The sequence below is a fragment of the Crinia signifera genome, chromosome 7 (assembly GCF_055691185.1).
Source record: "Crinia signifera chromosome 7, ASM5569118v1, whole genome shotgun sequence".
Taxonomy (NCBI): domain Eukaryota; kingdom Metazoa; phylum Chordata; class Amphibia; order Anura; family Myobatrachidae; genus Crinia; species Crinia signifera.
Window position 1 is genome coordinate 105,868,028 of NC_139223.1, and position 24,981 is coordinate 105,893,008.

Here is a 24,981-nt window from a genome sequence, read left to right on the forward strand (position 1 = left end):
TCAAAATGTGTGCTGTATTCTTTAAGTTGGATGACTACAGTCTATAGTTTCCTTCAGGCCTGCAAGTTTTTTATCCAGTAGGGGAGCCAGGATATCAGATATCTCCTGTGCCTTTAAAACTGAAGATGTACTTTGCTGTGGAGAGTTATTTAAATCTTTTGATATATCTTCACTCATTAAAGAAGGTGATGGGCTGATAAAGGACTGGATTTTGTTTTTATTCTCTTTTGACCATGCCGATGTATTCCCCTTTCCTCCCTTTTGGGAGTTGCCCACATATTTATGCATAACTGGAGTAGTAGTTATATGTCAGTTTTCAGATGATTTGACCGCCTGGCGTCTCTCTTCTGTAATTAACTTAACTAGAGTTGTATATTATAGTCTCTGTGCGCCTCTATATTTAATCTCCTTCACCCCTTTTTGCTGCCAGTGAGGCTGACGGAGAATATTTGTCTCCTCAGATGACTTTTATTTATAGTCCACAGGTTCTGATATTAATCCAATTACTGAGTGGATGTAAGCTCCCCCGGACTGGACCCAGAGGATAGCTGGTAGGTACGCTATCAATACTACAAGGCAATGTCCAGTGTCATTTTAACCCTAAATAATATTGTTGCTGCAGATCTGCTGTATCATCAGCTATGACTAATTATCTTAATCTATGCAAATAGATATTACTGCTCCCAATATTTTAGCCAGTTTATAATACCAGCGGTTGGAAACGGAATGCAGCTGTTAATATGTGCCTTATCAACCGGCCCAGACGGTGTCTACATGTGCTGGGTTATCAAAGCAGTATGTTTAATCCTACTACCCTTCTGTCCACAGTTTAAACAGAGGGGTACAGTCTATAATGTACCACAAATACCAACAGTCTTTACTGTCTCCTCCTGTTTTCCAGGATGAGCCTTTTCCTTTGCATGTCCTAGCCTCTGGGTAAAAGGGTATAGCTGTCTGCCTCGCATTCTTGGGGGATCTATATCAGGCTCTTTTCGCCTTCACTTCACCCAATACATCAGTGTCTTCTCTGACCGCACAGACTCAGTGGCTGCCCGTATGAATGTAATATCCACAGACCATATATAAGGGCACTATCTATGGACTACCAGTAGCACTTTACTAGGGGTAAACAAAGAGCCGGCTATATCAGGGCAGAAAGCCCACAACATGGATACTCTTTGAAAAAGCTTACACTGGTGCGAAACGCGTTAGTGATCCGGCACCCCTTGAGCCTCAAACGGAAAACCCCCCTTTGTTGCGCCTCACATTCCGTCTATATTGATAGACGTCCTGAACAGATCTATACATCCACTAGGACACACACTGTGTAAGTGCCGCCAACGGCAAAGCAGCAGGTAAGAGACGCAGCACTGTAAGCTGTACAGGAGATTGCACAAGCCGGACAGGAGACCAACTGCTGCCGCGGGTGGGAGACGCGGCAGTCCGGACTGACAACAACTGCTGGATTCAGGTTGGTTCTCTCTCCTGGCACCTCACCTTCATCAACACATGTCAGTCCGGTCTGCCGCAGAGGACACTGTACTTTACATGGAACAGCCCTCCTGCCTTCCCGCAATAATACTGCCAACCGTACTTACCATCACTGGAGTTTGTGAGTATTGCGCACTAAGTGGAATTTCCTATCTATAGATAATCCTAAAAGGACTTGATCTAATGTTGGCTCATTGATTGGGACATTTACCCTTATATACAAAGTGGAGGTTAATACTCCGGGGTTCATCATTTTTTATATACATTTTTTATACATCTTTGCATTTATAAACATTCTTTGCATGCATAATAAATAAAGCAATTAAGTACTTACAATTGTGATGATAGGTGGCCACCTTATTATAGTATATACGAACAATATAAACATATATTTTTTTCTGTGTTTATTTGATTTTTATTATATCTTTTATGTCTATTGTATGATGATACACCTATTTATGCTTTATTAAAAAATTATATTAAAACATGTTGGGCATCTATTCAGTCATATATGCACCTCTTAAATAATTATTAGCGCAGTAAATTGGATCCTTTTGTTTCTGTAGTCGGAATCCTGCAAAGTTGTAGGATATCCTTCTAATTAGGTGTGATTACACAGTCACAACACCTTTTCTGCTGCTGAAATTTTCAAAATTAGAATAAAATACTACATTTTTTAAAAAACTAAGAGACACACAACTCTTTATTCAGCGCCTGAATAAGGAGGGTAACCTCAAAAAATTCTATATTGTTTTACCTCCTGGTAGACTTAGCGGAGGTGACCTTGGAGCCGGGCATGTAGCTTGCTGGACGCTGTGGGTGAAGGGGAGCCTTCACAGCAGGAGGAAACTGGAGCCACAATATAAGTGAACTGCAATACCTGTAAACCTCTGTTTTTTCCTATACGTGGAAACTGTCTATCGCCCGAGACAACAAATGGTGAAGTATTATTGTCTTAAAGATCAGACTCACGTTTCCAGGCCTTAGATCCAGGTGGATGGAAATATCCAGGTAATAGAGATGCCTGGACTGCCTGTTATTTATACAGTACATTGATCATGAAGGGTCACTAAATAGGAGATAAATATATTGAGCCCATATTTCTTAAAAGTAAAAAGTTGGAAAAACTTGGGGGAAGTTTCTGTCTCTAAGAATACTGATATCCAGCAAGAAGAAACCCCTCCCTCTCTTTGTGTGGGGCCTGGAATAAATATAAAATGGCTAACTGGAACCGTAAAAATCAATCTCATGAACGGTCTTCTTTCTTCTGCCCAAAAAGGGGCAAACAGGGGAACCAGGAGAAGATTTGGAAAATAGATCACGAAGAAACAATTTGCGTATAAGAAATGTCCCTGAAAGTGTTGATAATTTGTCCTTACCAGGATACTTGAAGGGCCTTTTTCAGCAACTGCTTCCAGACTGCAAATAAGATCAATTCCTGCTGGACAGGGCCCACAGAGTTCTTAGAGCCAAACTATCTGTGGATTAACTGCCTAGAGATATTATAGTACGAGTACATTATTCATATATTAAAACAAAAATTGTGGAGACATGTAGGCCAATTTCGTCAATTCAGGTCAAAGACTCATATCTGTTAAATTTCCAAGACCTAGCCCCCTCAACATTGAGGAAGAGAAGAGAGATGGGGCCTGTCACAAAAATTCTACGTGAGAAGAAAATCCTCTATAGATGGGGTTTTCCGTTCTCACTCCAGATCTCATATGACAGGAACAAACAGACACTGAAAAACCTAGAATCCGGACTTGAAACTCTAAAGTGTCTGGGCCTTCTTGAAATCCCCCTTCCACTCTCATCAGTGGTGGAATCAGGAAATTTAAAAGCTAAAACACCTCCATGAGCAGAATGGTCCAAGAAATGAAGTGCCGGATAAAAGAGTTATCCGATATAGTGGAAACTGCAGTACATACAGTAAGTAGTGAAAGCTATGAACTCAATAGTAGCATCTAAATGGAAAATAGTATACTAATGAAGGACTCACAGATGTAAAGTGGTTAATTCAAGCCTTTTTAGAGGTTGAGAAACAAATACTGTATGAAAACATATATTAGAATATGTCCTTTTTCATGGAATTTTCTTTTCTTTTTTTAAATGTTCTCCCTTCCACATTTTCATTTTTGTATATACACTTGATATTTTAAGTGCACAGAATTAATTGAACCAAAGTATGTAGGTACTTTGAGCTCAATCCCTACTATAAAAAAAAATTCCCCTCACTCACAGGTTTCATTTGTTTGCATTTGTGACTTTACTTTGGCACTGTGAATTCAGAATTCAGTTGTGAAATGCACTAGCACAGTGTGACTTGTATTAATATAGTATTAAAACTCCCCCCCATTCCCCTTTTTTCCCTCAGAGGAGGGAAGAGAGGAGGTAGAGAAGGGAGGGGAGGAAAGGAAGAGTAATATATCACATGGACACTATTAGATTAGAACACTTAACATCACTTGTATATGAAGGGATTAGAGTTATCTGAGGTTTTGCTAAACCTTTTTTTGTCTCTCTTTTTTAGTTCTTAGACTTCATGTTTATATTAAATAGTCGACTACCTGTTGGCATAGGCATGCGCAGCACATTTTATTAGGGGGTAAACCATTGGATGGGCAAGTCTATCACCGCCAATTGAGCATCAGTACAAACTAAACAGATGGTTACTTATTTATGTATAAATATACACACAGTAGAGACAGGGACAGTGCGCGCAGCAAAAATTTACACCATAATGGCCATTACACATTATGCAATACTCCGTAATGCCCATTACACATTAGGCCACATTCTGTAATGCCCATTAATCTTTATGCCACACTCTCTAATACATATTACGCATTATACCAAGCACCGTAATTTTCATTACATATTATACCACATGCTGTAATGCCCATTGTATATTGTGCCACATAAGTTCCAAGTGGAGAGCACGGACTGCGATCCAGCAGAGAGCGGTGGGTAACCCACCCAATTCCCCTTGATACATCACATGTGGCCCTTCTGCATGATATGTATCAAATGCGATCCCTGTTCCCTGCTACTGGGAGGGGGTCCAACCTGGAGATCATACGTGCAGCAGTGATCTGGGTCTGATCCGATGTGGAACATATCGGACGTCAGACACTTCTTATTTGTGCTGATTTCTCATGAAATCTGGCCCAAATCGCATAGTGTATGGGGGCCAGTAATCTGCCACATCTTACATATGATCATACAATCCTTAAATATTTTATGTCCCTCCCTAACACCACGTACCCTATATATAATTCCCTTTTCCCACCCCTAAACTTATATATATTTAATGATATGCCCCCCTCCATGCTTTGATAAACTGACCCCCACAAAGCATAGGCACTGCAGCTTCCTAAACCTCCAGCTCCTGGTGCTACTGCTACTGCTGCTGCCACTGCCGGGAGTCTACTCTGCTGTCTGATGTGAAGCCTGCTGCAGCCGCTATGCATGGATGGTACCGGGGCGGCACTTGTGTCATGACAGCGTAGCCATGCTAAAGAGAAAGAGACTGTGTGCTGCAGCATCACACAGGACATGAGTGTGTTGGCGGGCCAGGGAAGGATTTGGAGGGGCCGCGTATGGGGGGCAGCGCCGCAGCTAAAACCCGCTCCGGCCAGTGCTACTGCGTGCAGGCGGCTCAGTTCAGAAGCATGATCAGAGCCGCCGCTGACATCAGGCATCCTACTCCACCAGTAAAAATGGCACTGCGTGCAAGTGCCGGTCATTAGGAGGTGCATGTGCACACCCCCCCCCCCCCAATGCGCACGCCTATGCCTGTTGATCATAAAGTTCACAGAGACTATTTAGATCTCATAAGGTAAACAATACAAAGATGCTAAATGTGTATAAGTTGGTTTAGGATGAATATTATATTGGAGATTGACTGAGGCCCCCAATATTTAGAACTCACAGTACCTTAAAAGTTTAATGCAAGAGATATCAAATATTTCAATGAAGTCCAATGAAGTTCAATTATCCTCACTAAATATCGAAACGGCCAAATTAAGTATAAGTTGCTAACGTTAACTTGATGAGTGAGGTCAAGGACCTTCTTAATAAGTAAAATTTGTCTCTTTTTTATTTTAAGTTTATGAGTAAAAGACCCAAAATATTTGATGGCAGCCCATGCCTCACTAAAATACCTTTACCCTTCCTGCCCCCAGCAACCTGAGGCCTCTGTCCGGAGCGGACAGAACCCAAGAAAGTTGCGGAAAGCCATGTTTTTAAGTTTAATGGCTAATTTTTTTTTGTACTAAAATGTCCTGTTGGACACCTTCCCAAATTTATTTTTCAGTTTCTTTTTTCTTCTTCTTACCATCCACCTGCCTTTCCCTGTTCTTGCAGTGAACGATCTCTTTGCTAAACACTCAATCCATGAAGCGCATCCATCATCAATGTCCACCATGTCATTAAATGTGAACGGACTAAACTCGCCACGTAAGCGTACTATGGCAATACAGTTTTTTAAAAAACAGAAGATAAATATATTATTATTACAAGAAATGCATTTCAAATCTCAACACTCTGCATTGTCCTCATGCGCATTCCCTAATGCCTACTATTCTACATTTGAAAAAAAAAGAAAAGGCACCGCCATATTGTTACATAACTCATTGGCGTTTAAAACAGAACATTCATATGTAGATCTGGGTGGGCTGTTTAATATCCTGGTCCTACATCTTACTCACTCCTACATAACTATAGCATCAGTATATGCCCCAAATATGGAGCAAAGTGCATTTCATAAAGATTTTTTCATACAACTTAATAAAATAGCTAAAGGAAGAATAGTCATTGGAGGAGATTTCAATACGGTACCAGATGTAAAATGGGACAGATCAGCATTGAAACCTCCAAGCCCGGCAATAGTCAAAGAATCAAAAAGACTTAAAGAGACAATCACCTCTCATAATTTGTTTGATGCCTGGGGGGTAGTACACCCTGAGGAACAAACATACACTCATTATTCTATTCCACATGAAACTTATTCCAGGCTGGATCTTTTTTTGATTGATGCTATGACAACTTCTGACCAAGCGAAAGCCTGGGTTACGCCTGTGGTATGGTCGGACCATTTGGCGGTCACGATAGAGATTGGCTCTAGACAGACATTCCCCTCAGTATTTCGGTGGAGACTGAACTCCTCACTTCTCTTGAAAAAGAGATTACCCACATAGAAAAAAACGTTGAAAGAATATTTTGAGATCAATACTACAGAAGATATTCACCCATCAATAGTTTGGGAAGCTCATAAGGCCATAAACAGAGGCGGTTTTATAATGTTAGCTAAATCCCAAAAGATAAAAGATCAGAAAACTTGTACCGAATTGGAACAACAGATAGAGTTACTAACACTTAGCCATCAAAAAACTCCCAAACGTAGTACTCTTAGTAAACTCCTAACGTAAAAAAGCCAATTATATCAGATTCAATCAGCAAAAGCAGTAAAAACTATGAAATGGCTTCAATATAAATTTCATGCAAAAGGTGATAAAGCTGACTCGTTGGCTCAACGGTTGCGGAAAAGTAAACAAAGGGATCACATACTTTCAATAAAAGATACACAAAATAAATAAAGATATGACTCTCGAGGGATAGCACAGTGCTTCAGAGAGTTCTACCATTCACTATATAATATTCCAAATGCAACAGACGAGGGATCTATACGGACACGTATTGATATTTTTTTAGCAAAATAAATAAAGATATGACTCTCGAGGGATAGCACAGTGCTTCAGAGAGTTCTACCATTCACTATATAATATTCCAAATGCAACAGACGAGGGATCTATACGGACACGTATTGATATTTTTTTAGCAATGTGCTCCCTCCCAGTGCTTTCTGAGGCACAATGTCAATCCCTGGTGACCGAAATATCACTTAAGGAGATTGAAAGGACAAATAAATCATTGAAAAACCCCTCAGTGGCAGGTCCAAATGGACTCTCCGCTATATATTATTTTATAACTCCATATTTAAAAACCCTTTATAATACAATTTTAGGGGGTCAATCATTTGAACCAGCATCAACCTTAGCAGAGATTAGTCCTTCCAAAAGCTGGAAGAGATCCTTTAGACAGTTGACATATGAGAGTAAAGTTATAATGATGTGCAGAAAATAAGCATTCATTTATTTCTACTGAATAGTCTGTTCTTGTATTACTTTTGGGTCCTTGTAATACAGATAAATTGTTGCATGGTTCAGAACAGAAACAATGTAAATTTTCTTTGGGATTCATGGTCCCGCAGGCATAACATCAGGGTTGTAGGTGGATCCAGAGGATCGGGCACCAATCAGCTAAATTCTTGGGATGCACGGCTCCTCTTCCTTATAACCCCGCCTCCATGCTCAGCTCATCAGGTTTTTGGTTGTTGGTGCCAACAAAAAGCTAGTGCATGTTATTCATCATGGATTACTGAAGCAATCCCATAAGATTTTTAATTGTTTATTTAACACTGATGAGCCTGCAGCACTGTTAGTCCTCATGATTACAGCACTACAGTTCCAAGACCCCTGCTGGCACTGGGCCACCACACTGGCTGTGGCTTTATGCTGTGGGTCTTTTAGCTGGGGGACTTCACAGAACATAGGTGATTAAACCCCAAGGATAGCGGGACAGCATCAACGGTCAGGTAAGAGCACTCTGCAAGAGCATTTACATTGCTGTCCAGCTGAGGGTTTGGCAGGCGGCCCACAGCGGCTGGTTTGGACACTGCTGCCTGTGGCAAGGACTCCACTAGACCACCAGGGCATTGAGTAAAGGCTAGGTGTATACACTTATTTTGCACAGGGCTCATTAGAACCAGGTGGGAGAAGACCAGTATAGGGGAGGCTGTTTGAGCCTGTAGCTCGTTCCCCTGGCTTTGTTCAATTCACAGCAGGTCCCTAACCCTTAAGATGATTGAAAACCCTGTTTCTTCCTCAAAGACACATGCAGCCATATTCAGCATGCAGCAGAAAGTCTAAAGGTGTGTTTTGGGTTAGACTTCCCTGTAAAAACTCTACTCCTGATTGCTTTTTTACAGCATTCATATCCTACTTGCTCATTAAGTAGCACAGACATTGATTGAAGTGCATGTGCAGTTATTTGTACTAGTATTGGACTTATATATTCTGCATTGTATGTGACTATTGTGCTAATTTGTTTGTGCTGTTTGCTCTAAGTATATCTTATTGCTGTCTACTCTGCTTAACTATATTCTGTAATCACAGGTGTTAGAGGTTGAGTCCTCTTAAGTCACATACTATATAACACTCTTGTATGTACATGTGCACCAAGATTTCTAATCATGCTTTCTAAAACTAAAAGAGGGTACACTCAGACAGAACATAGAATCATGTAGACCTTTTCCTGAAGCTCTTTCTGAACAGGATGTTGTTCAGGATTGTTTATGTATAAACCTTTACATTCCTCCTGGTTATCCCTCTGCTCCTGTAGTTGTACAGGAGCCTCCCTGGGCTGCTTTTCAATAGATCCTAGGTACTTTATTGGAATTCCTTCATACTCCTATGGGTCCTCCTATGCAGGTTATTCCACCCATAGTACAGCTACTACCATGGATTGACACATTGTCTACAACTGTGCAAACCCTGGCACAGACTACAGCAGGAATGTAGACATTGTAGCCTAGTAAGACTGTTTGGCGACCACTACCTATGTCTTCCTCTCAATCCACTCTATTGGCTGATACAAATGAGATATCTGAGGAGGAGGCTGATGAAGTGGATGACACTTACCTCTATATAGCTGATTCACAGGTAGCCAAAACACAATCCCAAATAATAGTTGATGTAGCGACCCTAATTGATGCTTTTAAACTGGTGCTATTGTCTGAGGATGATGAACCTGCACCATTTGCAGAGCAGACTGATGTTTATAAACAGTGGTTCCCAACCCTCATCCTCAAGTACCCCCAAAAGTGCACGTTTTCCAGGTCTCCACACAGAATCACAAGTGACATAATTTGCTCCACCTGTGGATCTTTTAAAATTTGGCTGAATAATGAGTGCACCTGCTGGGTGACCTGGAAAATTTGCACTGTTGGGGATACTTGAGGACCTGGGTTGTGAACCACTTTTTAAAAAAACAAAAAAACAAAAGGTCATTAAGACTCAAATTCCACATTCTGACTATCTGATGGAAATCAGAAGAAGATCAGTGGAAATCATTATGTAAAAATTCTATATCAAAGAAATTGATTTCTAGATACCCTCTTCCACTGGAAGATTGTAAATTATGGGAAACTCCTCCCCCAGTCGACTCTCATGAAGAACCCTGGTTACCTTGGGTTCTTCTTTAAAAGACCCAACTAATAGATGAATGGAGCAGTGTCTTAAGTCTATTTACTCACTCGTAGGGGCTATACATAGCCCCTCTGTGACTGCAACTTTGGCTGCTAAAGCTGTGGTACCATAGTTCAAAGTAATAGAAGAGGAGTTGGCAGCAGATGCCTCAGAGGATTGTAAACTGTGCCTCTCTCATATTAGAGAGGCTACTTTCTGCATTAACAAGGCTATTGATGATGCAGGTGTGCTTGCTGCTAAGGCGTCAGTAAACTCAGTACTGGCTCATTCCATGCTCTGGCTGTGACAATGGAAAGCTGAATTGAAGTCCAAAAGGACATTTGAAATGGTACTTGTGTAGTAACTTAACTCCATGCCAACGAGGATAGTTCATACCCCCACTATCCACGTTGGCATGGAGATGATTTTAGATAGCGTGTCGAGCGTAGCGAGCCACCGAGCCCGCAGCGTGGGCGAGCGAAGCTGGCACCGTGAAACTACACAAGTGCCTTTGAAATTTTACCCTTTTAAGGGGAAGTAAAATTTAGAGAGGAGCTCAATAAAATTGTACTCCCCTTAGTGGCTGCCAAAATTGCTGATTTACCTTCAGCCCTTCCATACAGGCCTATGGCTCCTCCCTTTCAGTCCTTTCATCTTCAAGGGAAAGCCAGAGGGCAGAGATTTCCCCATAACTCTGGTGCCTCTAAATCCACCAAGCCCAAGCAGTCCTGGGCTACTAGGTACCCCTCAGTGAAACCTGGCAAGCCACCTGATGGGACGGGCCTCCCTTTGAGGGATCCCAGGGTGGGAGGCCGACTTCTGTGCTGTGCACAGGAGTGGAATAGTACCACTTCCGGATTAGTACCACTTCCGATTCTTGGGTGCGGGAAGTTGTTACCCCAGAAATTTTTCTGCACAGGCCTCCCATCCCAACATTTACAGTTTCAGGCACTCCCCTTTGGCTTAGCCATGGCACCATTGATTTTTCACAAAATTTGTGGTGGTGATGGCAGCACATCTTCACCATCAGGACATACGTGTGTTCCCTGGATGACTTGTGTTGTCCGAACACTTACAAAAAACATTGACACTCCTTAAATAATATGGGTGGATCCTCAACTGGGAAAAATACTCCATGGTCCCGTTACGGAGGATGCTACATCTAGATGCAATGTTGGATTCCAGTGCACAATGACAAGTGTCAATACTTTTTGAGGAAAATACATATGTTTTTTCAACACCCGAGGCTCATAATTCATCAAGTGATGCAAATGCTAGGCCTTATGGCAGGAATGTCCAAACTTTGGCCCTCCAACTGTTGTGAAACTACACATTCCAGCATGCCTTGCAATAGTTTAACATTCCCTAATAGCAAAACTTATGTTACTCCAACAGCCCCATGGGACTTAGCGGTGGTCCTGGAGGCTTTAGGGAAACACCCATTTGAACCCTTAAAAATGATGGATTTGTAATGCCTCACTATGAAGACAGGTTTTTTTTGCTTGCCATAGCATCAGCCACCTGTGCACTTTTGTGCTGCTCTCCTTTTCTTATTTTTCACATTGACAGGGCTGTTCTTAGAGTGAGACCTACACACCTACACAAGGTGGTCTACAAGTTCCATATAAACCAGGAAATTGTGATTATTGCTTTCAATTCTAGAAATTTATCTCAAATGGAATGTTCCCTAGATGTGGTTCAAGCCTTAAAACTCTATGTGGAGTGTACTGCTGCAATAAGAATATCTGAACCATTGTTTGTCCTTTATGGATTTCAAAAACCTGTTTGATCAGCCAGCAAACAAACTTTGGCTCACTGGATATGACTGGTAATTAAGTAGGCTTACAAAGAAGCTAAACTCTTGATACATGCATCCATTACTGCACATTCTACCAGGTCTGTTACATTGTCATGTGCAGCACGCCATGGGGCATCCCCACAACAATTGTGAAAAGCGGCAACATGGTCTCATATCCAAACATTCAGTAGGTTCTATGCCTTTGATATGTCCGCCTCTCAGGATGCTTGCTTTGGTCAACAGATTCCTCTGGTTCCTCAGGCAAGTCCCCCCACACACACACACACAGACACTCACATTAGTGCTGCTTTAGAACATCCCTGTGGGTCCATGAATCTTAAAGAAGAAAATGATAGGTATGGTACCTTTATTAACTCTCTTTCTTTGAGGTTCATGGTTCCCACAGGGAGCCCACCCTATTGTTGGCCTGAGGAATTCTAGTGGTCTATTGATGTGTGACATACACGACCTTGGTTTCTGTATACTGTATGTGCGAAAGTACTGGTATGTTATCAGCTGTCTTCTTCCTTTTCCGCTTTCTGGGCCTACTGGTTAACAAAACTGATGAGCTGAGCATGGAGGCAGGGTTATATGGGGGAGGAGCTGTGCATCCTAAGAGTCCCAAGAACTTAGCTAATTGGTGCCTGGTCCAATTATCAGCCACGATGTTATCCCTGTGGGAACCATAAACCTTGAAGAAAGAGAGTTAACAAAGGTAAGACTACAATAACTCTTGTTATTTTACAGGTACGCAACGTGCCAATGCAAGAGCACCAGCACCATATAAAAGAGATTTTGAAGCAAAGTTACGAAATTTCTACCGGAAGTTAGAAACTAAAGGATATGGTCAAGGTCCTGGGAAATTAAAGTAAGATTTCTGTCTTTTATAGGGAGAGGCAAGGAGAAGGTGATTGGTGCCGGACATTATGGGTTTGTCAGCATATGTAACATCAATACAGAGACGTTCATGTCATTTAAACACATTTCAGGGGAAATTTACTAAGATGGATATTAGACTTCACATGTGATGTCGCTATGGGCAACCAATCAGAATCTACTTCTTATTTATTTAGCAGCCTCTAGAAGATAGTAGACAGGAATGGATTGGTTGCCCATAGCAACATCACATGTGAAGTCTAATTCCCATCTTAGTAAATGTCTCCCTTTATGTCTTTTACTATAGCTAGTGCTTGATGATGAGCTGAATGTATTCCTGCTTACACAGCATATCCTGTGCATTTATGCTAGGTATATTTATGCAAGTATAGGTTGGTGCAAATGTGCACTGTAAGGAGCAACAAACTAAGCATACAGTGGGGGGAAAGGTGCACGGCAGAGATCCGCCATGCATGGGGGTGAATAAATGTATTGAGCTCAATGCACACAATGCTGGAACAGGTACATAATACTTACATAGTACTTAATTTGTATTCTCAACCATAAAAAAAAGGATTCAGGCAGTTTTATTCAAGGTATTATATTAGGAAGATTGTATAGTCAGGTCTATGTATATAGGTAATTGGTTCCATTTGATACAGCAGGTCTACAGTGTCTAGATAGAGACTAATAGGTCTACTCCAAAAGGTCAATATGCAATAGGCTGACATGAAAAATGTCGACAGAGTTAAAGGTCGACATGAAAAAAGGTAGACACATGACATTGTCGACAGGTTTTTTTTTAACAGGCCTTTTCTTACTTCACCATCCATGTCGGCATAGAGGGAAAAGGGTGGTAAGTGAGGGGTATGGGTTAAACTAATTGGGGGGTCTTTGTCAACAGCTATCAACATTGACAACAACAAAATTAGAAAAAAATCCCATCGACCTTTTCATGTGTCTAGCTTTTTCATGTAGACCCTGTTGACCTTTTGCATGTTGACCTTTTTGGGTAGACTTTTTGTCTTTCTATCTCATAATCCAAATAACTGAACATTCCCACTTTCTCCTCCATATTTATGTTAAGACATTGACTTTTCTTTGGCAATCTATGCATGGCATGGCTAGAGGAAAGGTCAGTGAGCAGTCTGTCAGAGCAATACCTACCACAGGCATCTGTCGGGTCAAACAGCGTGTCGGCTACACACCTGTCCATGCGCAGTGGTGGTTCTCCACTCTGGTCGCAGGCGCAATAAAGATATTAGCTATTAATTTACTGTAGTCCGTTAGGTGATACAGTGTTTAAATGGTGTATCCACCGTAATAAAAGGCACAATAATTTCTTGTTATGGTCACATTTTTTTTATTTAACAGTGTCAGTGTCATGGAGCTGAGATGTTTTATCTATTACATGGGATAATGTACAGACCTTTGAGAATATTGAGCTATTTCCACTGCTGTCACCTAAGCTCAAAGAGGCACCTCACTTGACATCAATTAAGCAACATTGACCAATTATTTTCATCAGTTCTTATCAAACATTAATGAGGATCTAACAATTAGTAGATTATTAACTATGTTTTCCCAATCGCTAATAGAATTGGGTCAGATGTAAAATTAGCATTATAATGTTAAAGGGTTAAAGTGAGGGGGAACAGGGTGGAACTGAGTTCCACCATCTATAATGGTCAGGCAGAGCTAGTTCAACCTCCACCTTGGCCCTGAACAGTAATTCTAACAAAAAAGCATTATACTGTAGTTTGCAGGGGGTGCCAAAAACCCTACCACTGGCCCTTGCTCTGCCAAATGGGAGGATGGGGTCACTGGAGTATTATCCCTTGTATGCTTATAGATCATTCTCTAGTGGACCCATGTAGGATGTTTAACCACACTGATAGAACATAGAGTATACGTTTCATTCGGCAGTACATAAATCCTTACCTTGTATAGATTATATATTACTTTCTACCTCTTACTCGCTGCTATGACTTTGACTTCAATATTTGATATAGTGACCTCAGATCATGCCCCCCATCTCTGTGACACTCGAAGTACCGTCGGGGGGAACACATGTATTTTGTTGGCACTTCCCATCCTATCTTTATTATTATGATCAATTAAGCAATATGTAAAATTAAAGTGGGTAAATTATGTAGGCGGTAATTTGGAACATTGGGATAGCCCCGTTTTATTTTGGGAAGCATCTAAGGCAGTGATGCAAGGCCATGTTATGTCATACATGTTGAAGTGAAAGAAAGAAATTAACTCTCAATGTACAGATTTACATAAAGCCATGCAAACTGCCTTAGCAGAGTATATTGCCAATCCCATAGATAATAATCATAAAATCTATATGGAATATCGCCAAACCTTGAATAGAGTTTTGTTGATTTAAGCAAGACTTAAATTAGATTCTAAGCAAAAAAAAAATATTTCTGCTGGGGTAATAAGACGTGTACTTTGTTAGCTAATATGACCAAGACCTTTAAGCGGAGACATTATATAGGCGTGGTTAAAGATACCCATTCTAATACATTGCTAACCAAGACTCCAGATATTCTGTCAACATTTCAGAACTACTATATACAGCAACTCCTATAGATCAAAAATTAGAGATTACCATGGTGATATCTTCAATGTCCTTAAACAAAACACCAGGTCCAGATGTTTTTTCAATAGAATATTTTAAAATGTTGCAATCAGATATTATTTCACTTCTTCATCTTTATAAACATATTCAACATGATAATCCTGTCTACCCTACATTTAAACAGGCATTTTCCTCACTTATTCCAAAACCTGATGTTACATTCTCTTCTTCTTACCACCCGATAACATTATTGAATGTTGATTTCAAGATACTATCCAAAATATTAGCTGATAGACTCAAACATTATCTAGCTTTGATACTCACCAGTTGGGGTTTACTAGGGGCAGACATTCTGTATATGGAATTTGTACAGCGCTAGCAGCTGTAATGGCAGCTAGTCTTCAGTCTAATATGTCAAATATGCTCCTTAGCTTGGATAAGCATTAACAAAGTATTTGATATGATATTGTGGCGGTACCTTTATAATATTTTTGATAGATGGGGATTTGGTCGTAAATTTCAACACATGATTAAAAAAATTTTACACTTCACCAACAACTTCTTTATTAATTATTGGTGCCTGTTTAAACTAGGGGTACAAGACAGGGATGCCCACTTTCCCCTTTACTTTTAAATTTGTCTCTTGATCCCATGCTTTGGGTGTAACAGAGTTGGCCACTACTCCCAGGGATTACATTGGGTAATGAGTTAGATATCTTGTTATTTATATCTTCCCCTAGAGAATCTTTAAGACCATTGATAGCTTGTATTGAGGAATTTGGAATAGCTTCAAAATTTAAAGTTAATCTCGAGAAATCAAAAGCACTTTATTTAAAGCCAGGCTATGTATGCCCAGCAGGATATGCTGAGTTACCAATTCGATGGGCTAAGAAAAAGATTACTTACCTGGGTATCCAAGTTCCAAAAAATATGGACAAATCATATGATCATATGAGTGCCATTATTAACTGTATGAAAAAGTATGTAGAGAGTTGGAAACCGTTAAAACAATCATATTTAGGCTGAGCTAATTTGGTTACAATGGTCCTTTTCCCAGGACTTTTATATCCTCTCCAGTCTCTTCCGATTTTAATAACAAGACAAGACACATTAGAAATTAATTCAGATGTTTATATGGAATGGCAAAAGAGCGAGGATTGGTCTCTTAAAACTGTAACAGACTAGATCAAATGGTGGCATTAATCTCCTCAAGATAGTGGAATATGGTTATGCCTCTCACCTGAGATACCTTTGGGATTGGCTAAATGGTAATGATATGTATGCTAATACCACTGCGGAAGCCTCTTATCTTAACAGAGAAAATCCCTTAGATCGTCTATAGTGCTGCTATGAAACATACCACTGAACTTTTTATGGTCTGATTCAACCACCATTGTAGTGTGGAACCAGAGACATTTTAATAAATTTCTACGAATTTTGGACTTTACTTGCATGTGTTTGAAATTCTGACTAAAGGCTGTACAGATCTAATTATTGAAGGTCGCACTAAGGGGCGCCAACCCACAACTGCCATCCATATATATATATATATATATATATATATATATATATATATATATATATATATATGACCATTAATGATTCATACAGTCAATGGAACATTTAGTAGCACAAGAAGATGTCATCTCTTATTTAACCATAGAGATGCCACATACATATATATATATATATATATATATATATATATATATATATATATATATATATATATATATATATATACACTTGTAGATATGCCGGGCACTTCCTCCTATTCCTGTTGCTTGTTGGGTGCCTTGGTCCCATAAATCATGTAGACTGTTTGGGGGGTAGATGAAGCACTCCAGGCTGTGACTCAATAAAATCGTTTTTTAGACACTGAACAAGGTCTGGAGTGCTTCGTCTACCCCCCAAACAGTATATATATATATATATATATATATATATATATATATATATATAGTTCCAATACTGCCGGCACTCACCAATAACATACAACTTGCTCCAGGTGCCAGATACACGTATATATGGATCCAATCCCCACAGGGACAATAACGGCACTCGAGGAGACGACCAGCTTAATAAACAGGTGTATTTAGGAGGACGTTTCGGGGTATGAGCCCCTTCCTCAGCTCCAAACCTACAGCAAAATACAATACAAAAGTGCAAACATTTATACTTACAACAATCACCGCCTGACGCCCGGGACTCGCCATCCGCCTCCACTGTCAGAATCGGAAGTTGTCAGCGCCAGCTTCCGTCCGCTGACACGCACCCAGTTGCTGAGCAACAATGAGCGTGCGTCTCGCGGCACAGGAAGCCTCCCGCTTCACAACACCAACTCCCCAGATAGAGCCGATGCGCTCACCCCCGGCGCCAGTGACATATAATACCTACAGATAGCATGAGTAATTGGCACCATATGAAGTATGGCAGTCCAGTGCCGCTACCCACCGCAACATATATCATGACTACAGGTTAACCTGCCTGCCATGATACACAATGTTAGTGGATCGCCAGCACGACACACCACACCAATGGGCACTTTAGTACTCATGAAAAAGATATATATATATACATACATAAATAAGAATATCAATATAAAAAAAAGGAAAAAACGCATAGAGCAGAAGTTATAGAAAACATATGCCTGATGTAAATTGGAAACCAGCAATGCAACATAGCAATTACATCAAACTATTCCAATTTAGTTTGTCATTCAGTCCATCGGGGCGCATAGTTTTTAATTTAAAGATCCATTTAGACTCCAGGACCAACAATTTCTTGGCCCTATCGCCGCCTCTCATAGACTCCTTAACGTGGTCTATGGCAAAATATTTAAGCGTAGAAATGGTATGACCCTTTTCTTTAAAGTGGCGTGGCACCGGCCTGTCGATCTGTCTTCCTGACATAGAAAGACAGATATCAGATCGGTGCATTGCCATGCGGTCACGGAAAGGCCGGGTGGTCTGGCCAATGTAGTATAGTCCACAAGGACAAACAATTACATATACCACGTATGCAGTTTTACAAGTGAGAACAAATCGTATGTCAAACATCTGATCTGAGTGTGAATGTTTGAACTGTCGACATGACACCATGTGTCTACACGTAGCACACGAGTAGCAGCTATAACACCCAGGGGGTTTAAAATGGGTATTGACAGGTCTAGGAACACCCAATCCCGTTATATCGGTTTTTACCAAGCGGTCTCGTAGATTAGCACCCCGCTTGAAAGCTGCCAAGGGTCTGAGTGTATTACCCAGGTAATTCCGTGTCAGTTTTAATTATAGGCCAAAGGGCATTCGTAGCATGCCTAATGACCGGGCTGCTGGTGGAGAACGTACTAACCCAAGGGAGAATAGAGGAGCTACTCCGCTCTTTAGCCACGAATAATTGAGAGCGTGGCATACCCAGAACTCGTGCTTTCTGTTTCTCTAACTCTCTGCGGCTATAACCCCTCTGTACAAATTTTTCAATCAGGTCATCCAGCCGCTTCTCAGTACCAGCACCATTACTCATTATTCTGGAGACCCGCATCATTTGTGAAAGGGGGAGACCTCGTTTTAAAGCAGGTGGGTGATGGCTTGATGCCATCAAAAACGTGTTCCTATCCACATCTTTAAAAAACACATCGGTGGAAATTCTACCCTCCTTGATACTAATCTCAACATCCAAGAAATGCGAAATGGTATCACTGCTTGTAGCAGTGAATTTTATGGTGGAGTCTCCAGAATTAATGTTAGTTAGTAAATCAGAGAGCAATGTTTGTCCACCCGTCCATAGGATAAAAATATCATCTATGTACCGGGTGTACATTAAAAGATGTTCTTTGATCTCTGGTTTATCAAGAAACAAGCGCTCCTCCTCCCTGAACATAAAAATGTTCGCAAATGACGGGGCCACAGCGGACCCCATAGCACATCCCCTGCGTTGGAGGTAATATGCCCCATCAAATAAAAAGAAATTACGTTTCAGTGTCAAGGTCAACAATCTCAGGAATAAATCATGGTCCAGTAGAGCTGGATCCAAGTAGTCATGGATGAAGATGCGCATAGCCTCAACACCCCCATCATGTGGGATGGAAGTGTAGAGGCTACACACATCTAAACATACCATTATAGTACCCATAGGCACTATGTCAATCTGGTACAACATTTGCAAAAACGTGGTGGTGTCTTTCAAAAAGGACTGTTTTCTACTCAATAAAGGCTGCAAAAGACCATCCAGCAACTGGGCCACTGGCTGATAAAGAGATTCACGTGCCGCAATGATGGGCCTACCAGGGGGTTTTTGTGGATCTTTGTGTACTTTGGGAAGGGAATAAAGTACGGGAACCAAAGGCCATTCACAATAGATAGCCTTAAACACTTTAGATGTAATTTTCCCTTCAGCCACAGCAATGCTGAGTATAGACTGTAATTCTCGCTGGTAGATGGTAGTAGGATTGCCCGATAATTTTTCATAGACCTCAACATCACTTAGCTGACCATATAGCTCATTTTTATAATCTGTCAAATTCTGCACTATAATGGCCCCGCCCTTATCGGCGGGCCTAATTACTATATCCTCGTATTTTGACAGATTAGATAGAGCTGCCGATTCAGCAGGGGTGAGGTTTTTATTAATCTTAGCCGGAGCGGCCACAAAACTTTCTTTGCACTAGTATTATTTGGTGCATACTTTCTCACTTCTTCAGTCACCTGGTTGGAACTTAAAGTTAACAGTGTAGTTTCCGGCTAAATGGAAACCATGGCTGGAAATACAGTTGATGACATGGCTGGATGCCCTATACCATCTGTTCCTTCGTGTGAAACGTTTGTATACACGCCAGCAGAGATTGAAAATATTTTGTTTGATGTCAGTGATGCCCCTGACTCTTCCGATTTATCGATTGAAGAAGTTTACCACCAGTTATTTCGATTACGGAGAAGAGAGACCGACTTCCTATTACATGGGACCTCATTGTCAGAATATTTCAGGGCCAAACATATCCCGAGAGGATTTAGGGTAAGGAATACCCCCACTATCGGGCGTCACAACCCCGATTTTGTGAGAAAATGGGTGGGTATACTAAACCACTGTGCCCTGGATCTTATGGTCCTAGTGATAGAGGAGGCGGGCCGCGAATTACAATTGACAAGGACTAAGATCAGTACCTTTGTGACAGAGCATAACACCTTGCTCAATGATCAAGAGAATTCAAGTTGGTTAGAGAAACTTGAACAACAATGTGAGGCATATAAACTTGAGTTGGTCAAGTTTAAACGCAACAAAAAGCGTACAGTAGACTCTGACTATGAGGAAAACCGAGTTTATGGATGGCTGGCCGGTACTAACCAGAGACAAACCAATACCGATAGGAGACGTCGCCCGTGGCAACCTAGAGCTCAGAGAGATCGGGTACACCGTGAGACCGCTGCAACTAACAATGACAGCGACTTTATAATATCAGATTCCGATGATACCAATAGCTCTCAGGTAATCCCTTTAGGGGAAGCCCCAGTGAGTACGGCTCCAAGAGGCAGAGGCAGAGGCCGCCCACCCGCCGGGGTGGACAAAACCAGAGAGCCCAGACGAAATCCTATACGAGTAATCAAGAAACGGCCGTTATAAATCTGTCACAGCGCATACTATCAGTTGATGAACATAGGGTCTTGAATAAAGGCTTATCCTATGTGCCCACGAATGGACATGATCCGTTCCGTTGGAAATGTGAACAACACAAACTGATGCGAAAAATACGCTTGAAAGAACATTTTCAATCTCGACCTGAATCCGGCCCCCCAGATCCATTAGAAGGTTTTCTACAATCAAAATCTAAATCGGTGTTTGATCCCATTTCTACGAATGCCTCCATTCGAACTTTTGGACGATTACTAGATCAGTCTGTGTCTAAATTTGTGGCCGCTCCGGCTAAGATTAATAAAAACCTCACCCCTGCTGAATCGGCAGCTCTATCTAATCTGTCAAAATACGAGGATATAGTAATTAGGCCCGCCGATAAGGGCGGGGCCATTATAGTGCAGAATTTGACAGATTATAAAAATGAGCTATATGGTCAGCTAAGTGATGTTGAGGTCTATGAAAAATTATCGGGCAATCCTACTACCATCTACCAGCGAGAATTACAGTCTATACTCAGCATTGCTGTGGCTGAAGGGAAAATTACATCTAAAGTGTTTAAGGCTATCTATTGTGAATGGCCTTTGGTTCCCGTACTTTATTCCCTTCCCAAAGTACACAAAGATCCACAAAAACCCCCTGGTAGGCCCATCATTGCGGCACGTGAATCTCTTTATCAGCCAGTGGCCCAGTTGCTGGATGGTCTTTTGCAGCCTTTATTGAGTAGAAAACAGTCCTTTTTGAAAGACACCACCACGTTTTTGCAAATGTTGTACCAGATTGACATAGTGCCTATGGGTACTATAATGGTATGTTTAGATGTGTGTAGCCTCTACACTTCCATCCCACATGATGGGGGTGTTGAGGCTATGCGCATCTTCATCCATGACTACTTGGATCCAGCTCTACTGGACCATGATTTATTCCTGAGATTGTTGACCTTGACACTGAAACGTAATTTCTTTTTATTTGATGGGGCATATTACCTCCAACGCAGGGGATGTGCTATGGGGTCCGCTGTGGCCCCGTCATTTGCGAACATTTTTATGTTCAGGGAGGAGGAGCGCTTATTTCTTGATAAACCAGAGATCAAAGAACATCTTTTAATGTACACCCGGTACATAGATGATATTTTTATCCTATGGACGGGTGGACAAACATTGCTCTCTGATTTACTAACTAACATTAATTCTGGAGACTCCACCATAAAATTCACTGCTACAAGCAGTGATACCATTTCGCATTTCTTGGATGTTGAGATTAGTATCAAGGAGGGTAGAATTTCCACCGATGTGTTTTTTAAAGATGTGGATAGGAACACGTTTTTGATGGCATCAAGCCATCACCCACCTGCTTTAAAACGAGGTCTCCCCCTTTCACAAATGATGCGGGTCTCCAGAATAATGAGTAATGGTGCTGGTACTGAGAAGCGGCTGGATGACCTGATTGAAAAATTTGTACAGAGGGGTTATAGCCGCAGAGAGTTAGAGAAACAGAAAGCACGAGTTCTGGGTATGCCACGCTCTCAATTATTCGTGGCTAAAGAGCGGAGTAGCTCCTCTATTCTCCCTTGGGTTAGTACGTTCTCCACCAGCAGCCCGGTCATTAGGCATGCTACGAATGCCCTTTGGCCTATAATTAAAACTGACACGGAATTACCTGGGTTAAATACACTCAGACCCTTGGCAGCTTTCAAGCGGGGTGCTAATCTACGAGACCGCTTGGTAAAAACCGATATAACGGGATTGGGTGTTCCTAGACCTGTCAATACCCATTTTAAACCCCCTGGGTGTTATAGCTGCTACTCGTGTGCTACGTGTAGACACATGGTGTCATGTCGACAGTTCAAACATCCACACTCAGATCAGATGTTTGACATACGATTTGTTCTCACTTGTAAAACTGCATACGTGGTATATGTAATTGTTTGTCCTTGTGGACTATACTACATTGGCCAGACCACCCGGCCTTTCCGTGACCGCATGGCAATGCACCGATCTGATATCTGTCTTTCTATGTCAGGAAGACAGATCGACAGGCCGGTGCCACGCCACTTTAAAGAAAAGGGTCATACCATTTCTACGCTTAAATATTTTGCCATAGACCACGTTAAGGAGTCTATGAGAGGCGGCGATAGGGCCAAGAAATTGTTGGTCCTGGAGTCTAAATGGATCTTTAAATTAAAAACTATGCGCCCCGATGGACTGAATGACAAACTAAATTGGAATAGTTTGATGTAATTGCTATGTTGCATTGCTGGTTTCCAATTTACATCAGGCATATGTTTTCTATAACTTCTGCTCTATGCGTTTTTTCCTTTTTTTATATTGATATTCTTATTTATGTATGTATATATATATATATCTTTTTCATGAGTACTAAAGTGCCCATTGGTGTGGTGTGTCGTGCTGGCGATCCACTAACATTGTGTATCATGGCAGGCAGGTTAACCTGTAGTCATGATATATGTTGCGGTGGGTAGCGGCACTGGACTGCCATACTTCATATGGTGCCAATTACTCATGCTATCTGTAGGTATTATATGTCACTGGCGCCGGGGGTGAGCGCATCGGCTCTATCTGGGGAGTTGGTGTTGTGAAGCGGGAGGCTTCCTGTGCCGCGAGATGCACGCTCATTGTTGCTCAGCAACTGGGTGCGTGTCAGCGGACCGAAGCTGGCGCTGACAACTTCCGATTCTGACAGTGGAGGCGGATGGCGAGTCCCGGGCGTCAGGCGGTGATTGTTGTAAGTATAAATGTTTGCACTTTTGTATTGTATTTTGCTGTAGGTTTGGAGCTGAGGAAGGGGCTCATACCCCGAAACGTCCTCCTAAATACACCTGTTTATTAAGCTGGTCGTCTCCTCGAGTGCCGTTATTGTCCCTGTGGGGATTGGATCCATATATATATATATGAGGTGGGTAGGTGCGGCACTCAGCTCTCTCATGCAAGGAAAAAAGACGACCGGACCATGTCGACGTGCCGTGTCAACGTTTCAGTGCTTTTATTTACACATTATCACCTTAGGGGCTGAGACTGTCCTCCAGGCATCATAAATATACACAGCACGCCCTGCTTCTGTCCCTGCTCCAGGCAAAGCAGCAGCAGACGCCACCACTGTCTCCCTGTGACCTGCACAACAAAATTCTCCCCTCCCCAGCCACAATTGCACCACTGCCTGTGGCTGTGACCCTTGCAGCACAGCACAGCCCAGCTACCTTCTTTACTCTGCCACCAACTAAGAAGACAGCACCCTGGCCTCCCACAATATGGAAAAGTTCCTGGCAACAACAGCCACAGAGGATACCCCCAGACACCGCTCCTCTAGCCGCAGTGCCAAAGACAAGATGGCGGCCACCCCTGCCTCACAGGCTTCGAATAAGCAGCCACAGACATCTGGAAGAGGGAGAAGAGGTGCTGAGAACCAGGAAACCCCACAGCCGGCTCCCCAAACTGTAAGTGATGACCCATTCATAGTGCTGGACTCTGACTCACTTACTGCACCTATCCCAGACGCTAACTCTCCCCCCTCCGAAGTGGATCTGCCATACCCACACCCCACCGCACTCACGAAGGCCCTATAACATATTCTGACATGGTGAAGGCTATCCAAGATACTATTAGCCCCATCATGGAAGCCCATGCGAATAAAGTCACACAGGCAGTTCAAGATATAAAATCACAATACAAGCAACTTTCTAAAAGGCTAACTACCACCGAACAGGTTGTGGGAGGAGTATTTCAAGACGTTGCTGAACTGAAAGATAAAACTGCGGCCATGCAGAAAATACAGTATCAATTGCAATCCAAGATAGAGGACCTGGAAAACCGTTCCCTCAGGAATAACCTGCTGGTGGTGGGTTTACCTGAATCTCTGAAAGGCACCGCCCTATTCATATTTATCCAATCCACACTCCCGGAGCTCCTAGGAGTCTCAGAGGAATGCTCGGGGATAATTGTGGAGAGAGCACACAGAATAGGCCCCCAGAGACCTTCCACAGATGCCCGCCCTCGCCCTGTGATATTCCGCTGTTGGAATTACATTCATAAAGAGGCACTGTGGGCCGCATCTCGGCGTAAAAGAGATCTCTCCTGGAACGACACAAGACTTTTTATTTTTCAGGATTACTCGGAGGAGGTGGCCAGAACGCGGAAGGAGTTTGCTCCTCTTTCCTCGTGCTTGGCGAGAAGCAACCGAAAATTTGCTCTGTTATACCATGACATGACTCTGCCTTTTCTCTGGCTCGTCATTTAAAGACTTCTCCACTGCAATGGTTGCTGAGACCTACATGTAAG

At 41.9% G+C, this 24,981-nt stretch overlaps 1 protein-coding gene across 2 annotated transcripts in view; it reads left to right on the forward strand.

Annotated features, from left to right (window-relative positions):
• The window catches only part of HECW2 (HECT, C2 and WW domain containing E3 ubiquitin protein ligase 2), a 478,030-nt gene that overhangs the window by 361,691 nt on the left and 91,358 nt on the right, over window positions 1–24,981 (forward strand). For both annotated transcript variants that reach the window (XM_083153595.1, XM_083153596.1), the window contains one exon: window positions 12,343–12,463. In XM_083153595.1, the coding sequence (XP_083009721.1) occupies window positions 12,343–12,463 (121 nt within the window). The remainder of the gene's footprint in view (window positions 1–12,342; window positions 12,464–24,981) is intronic.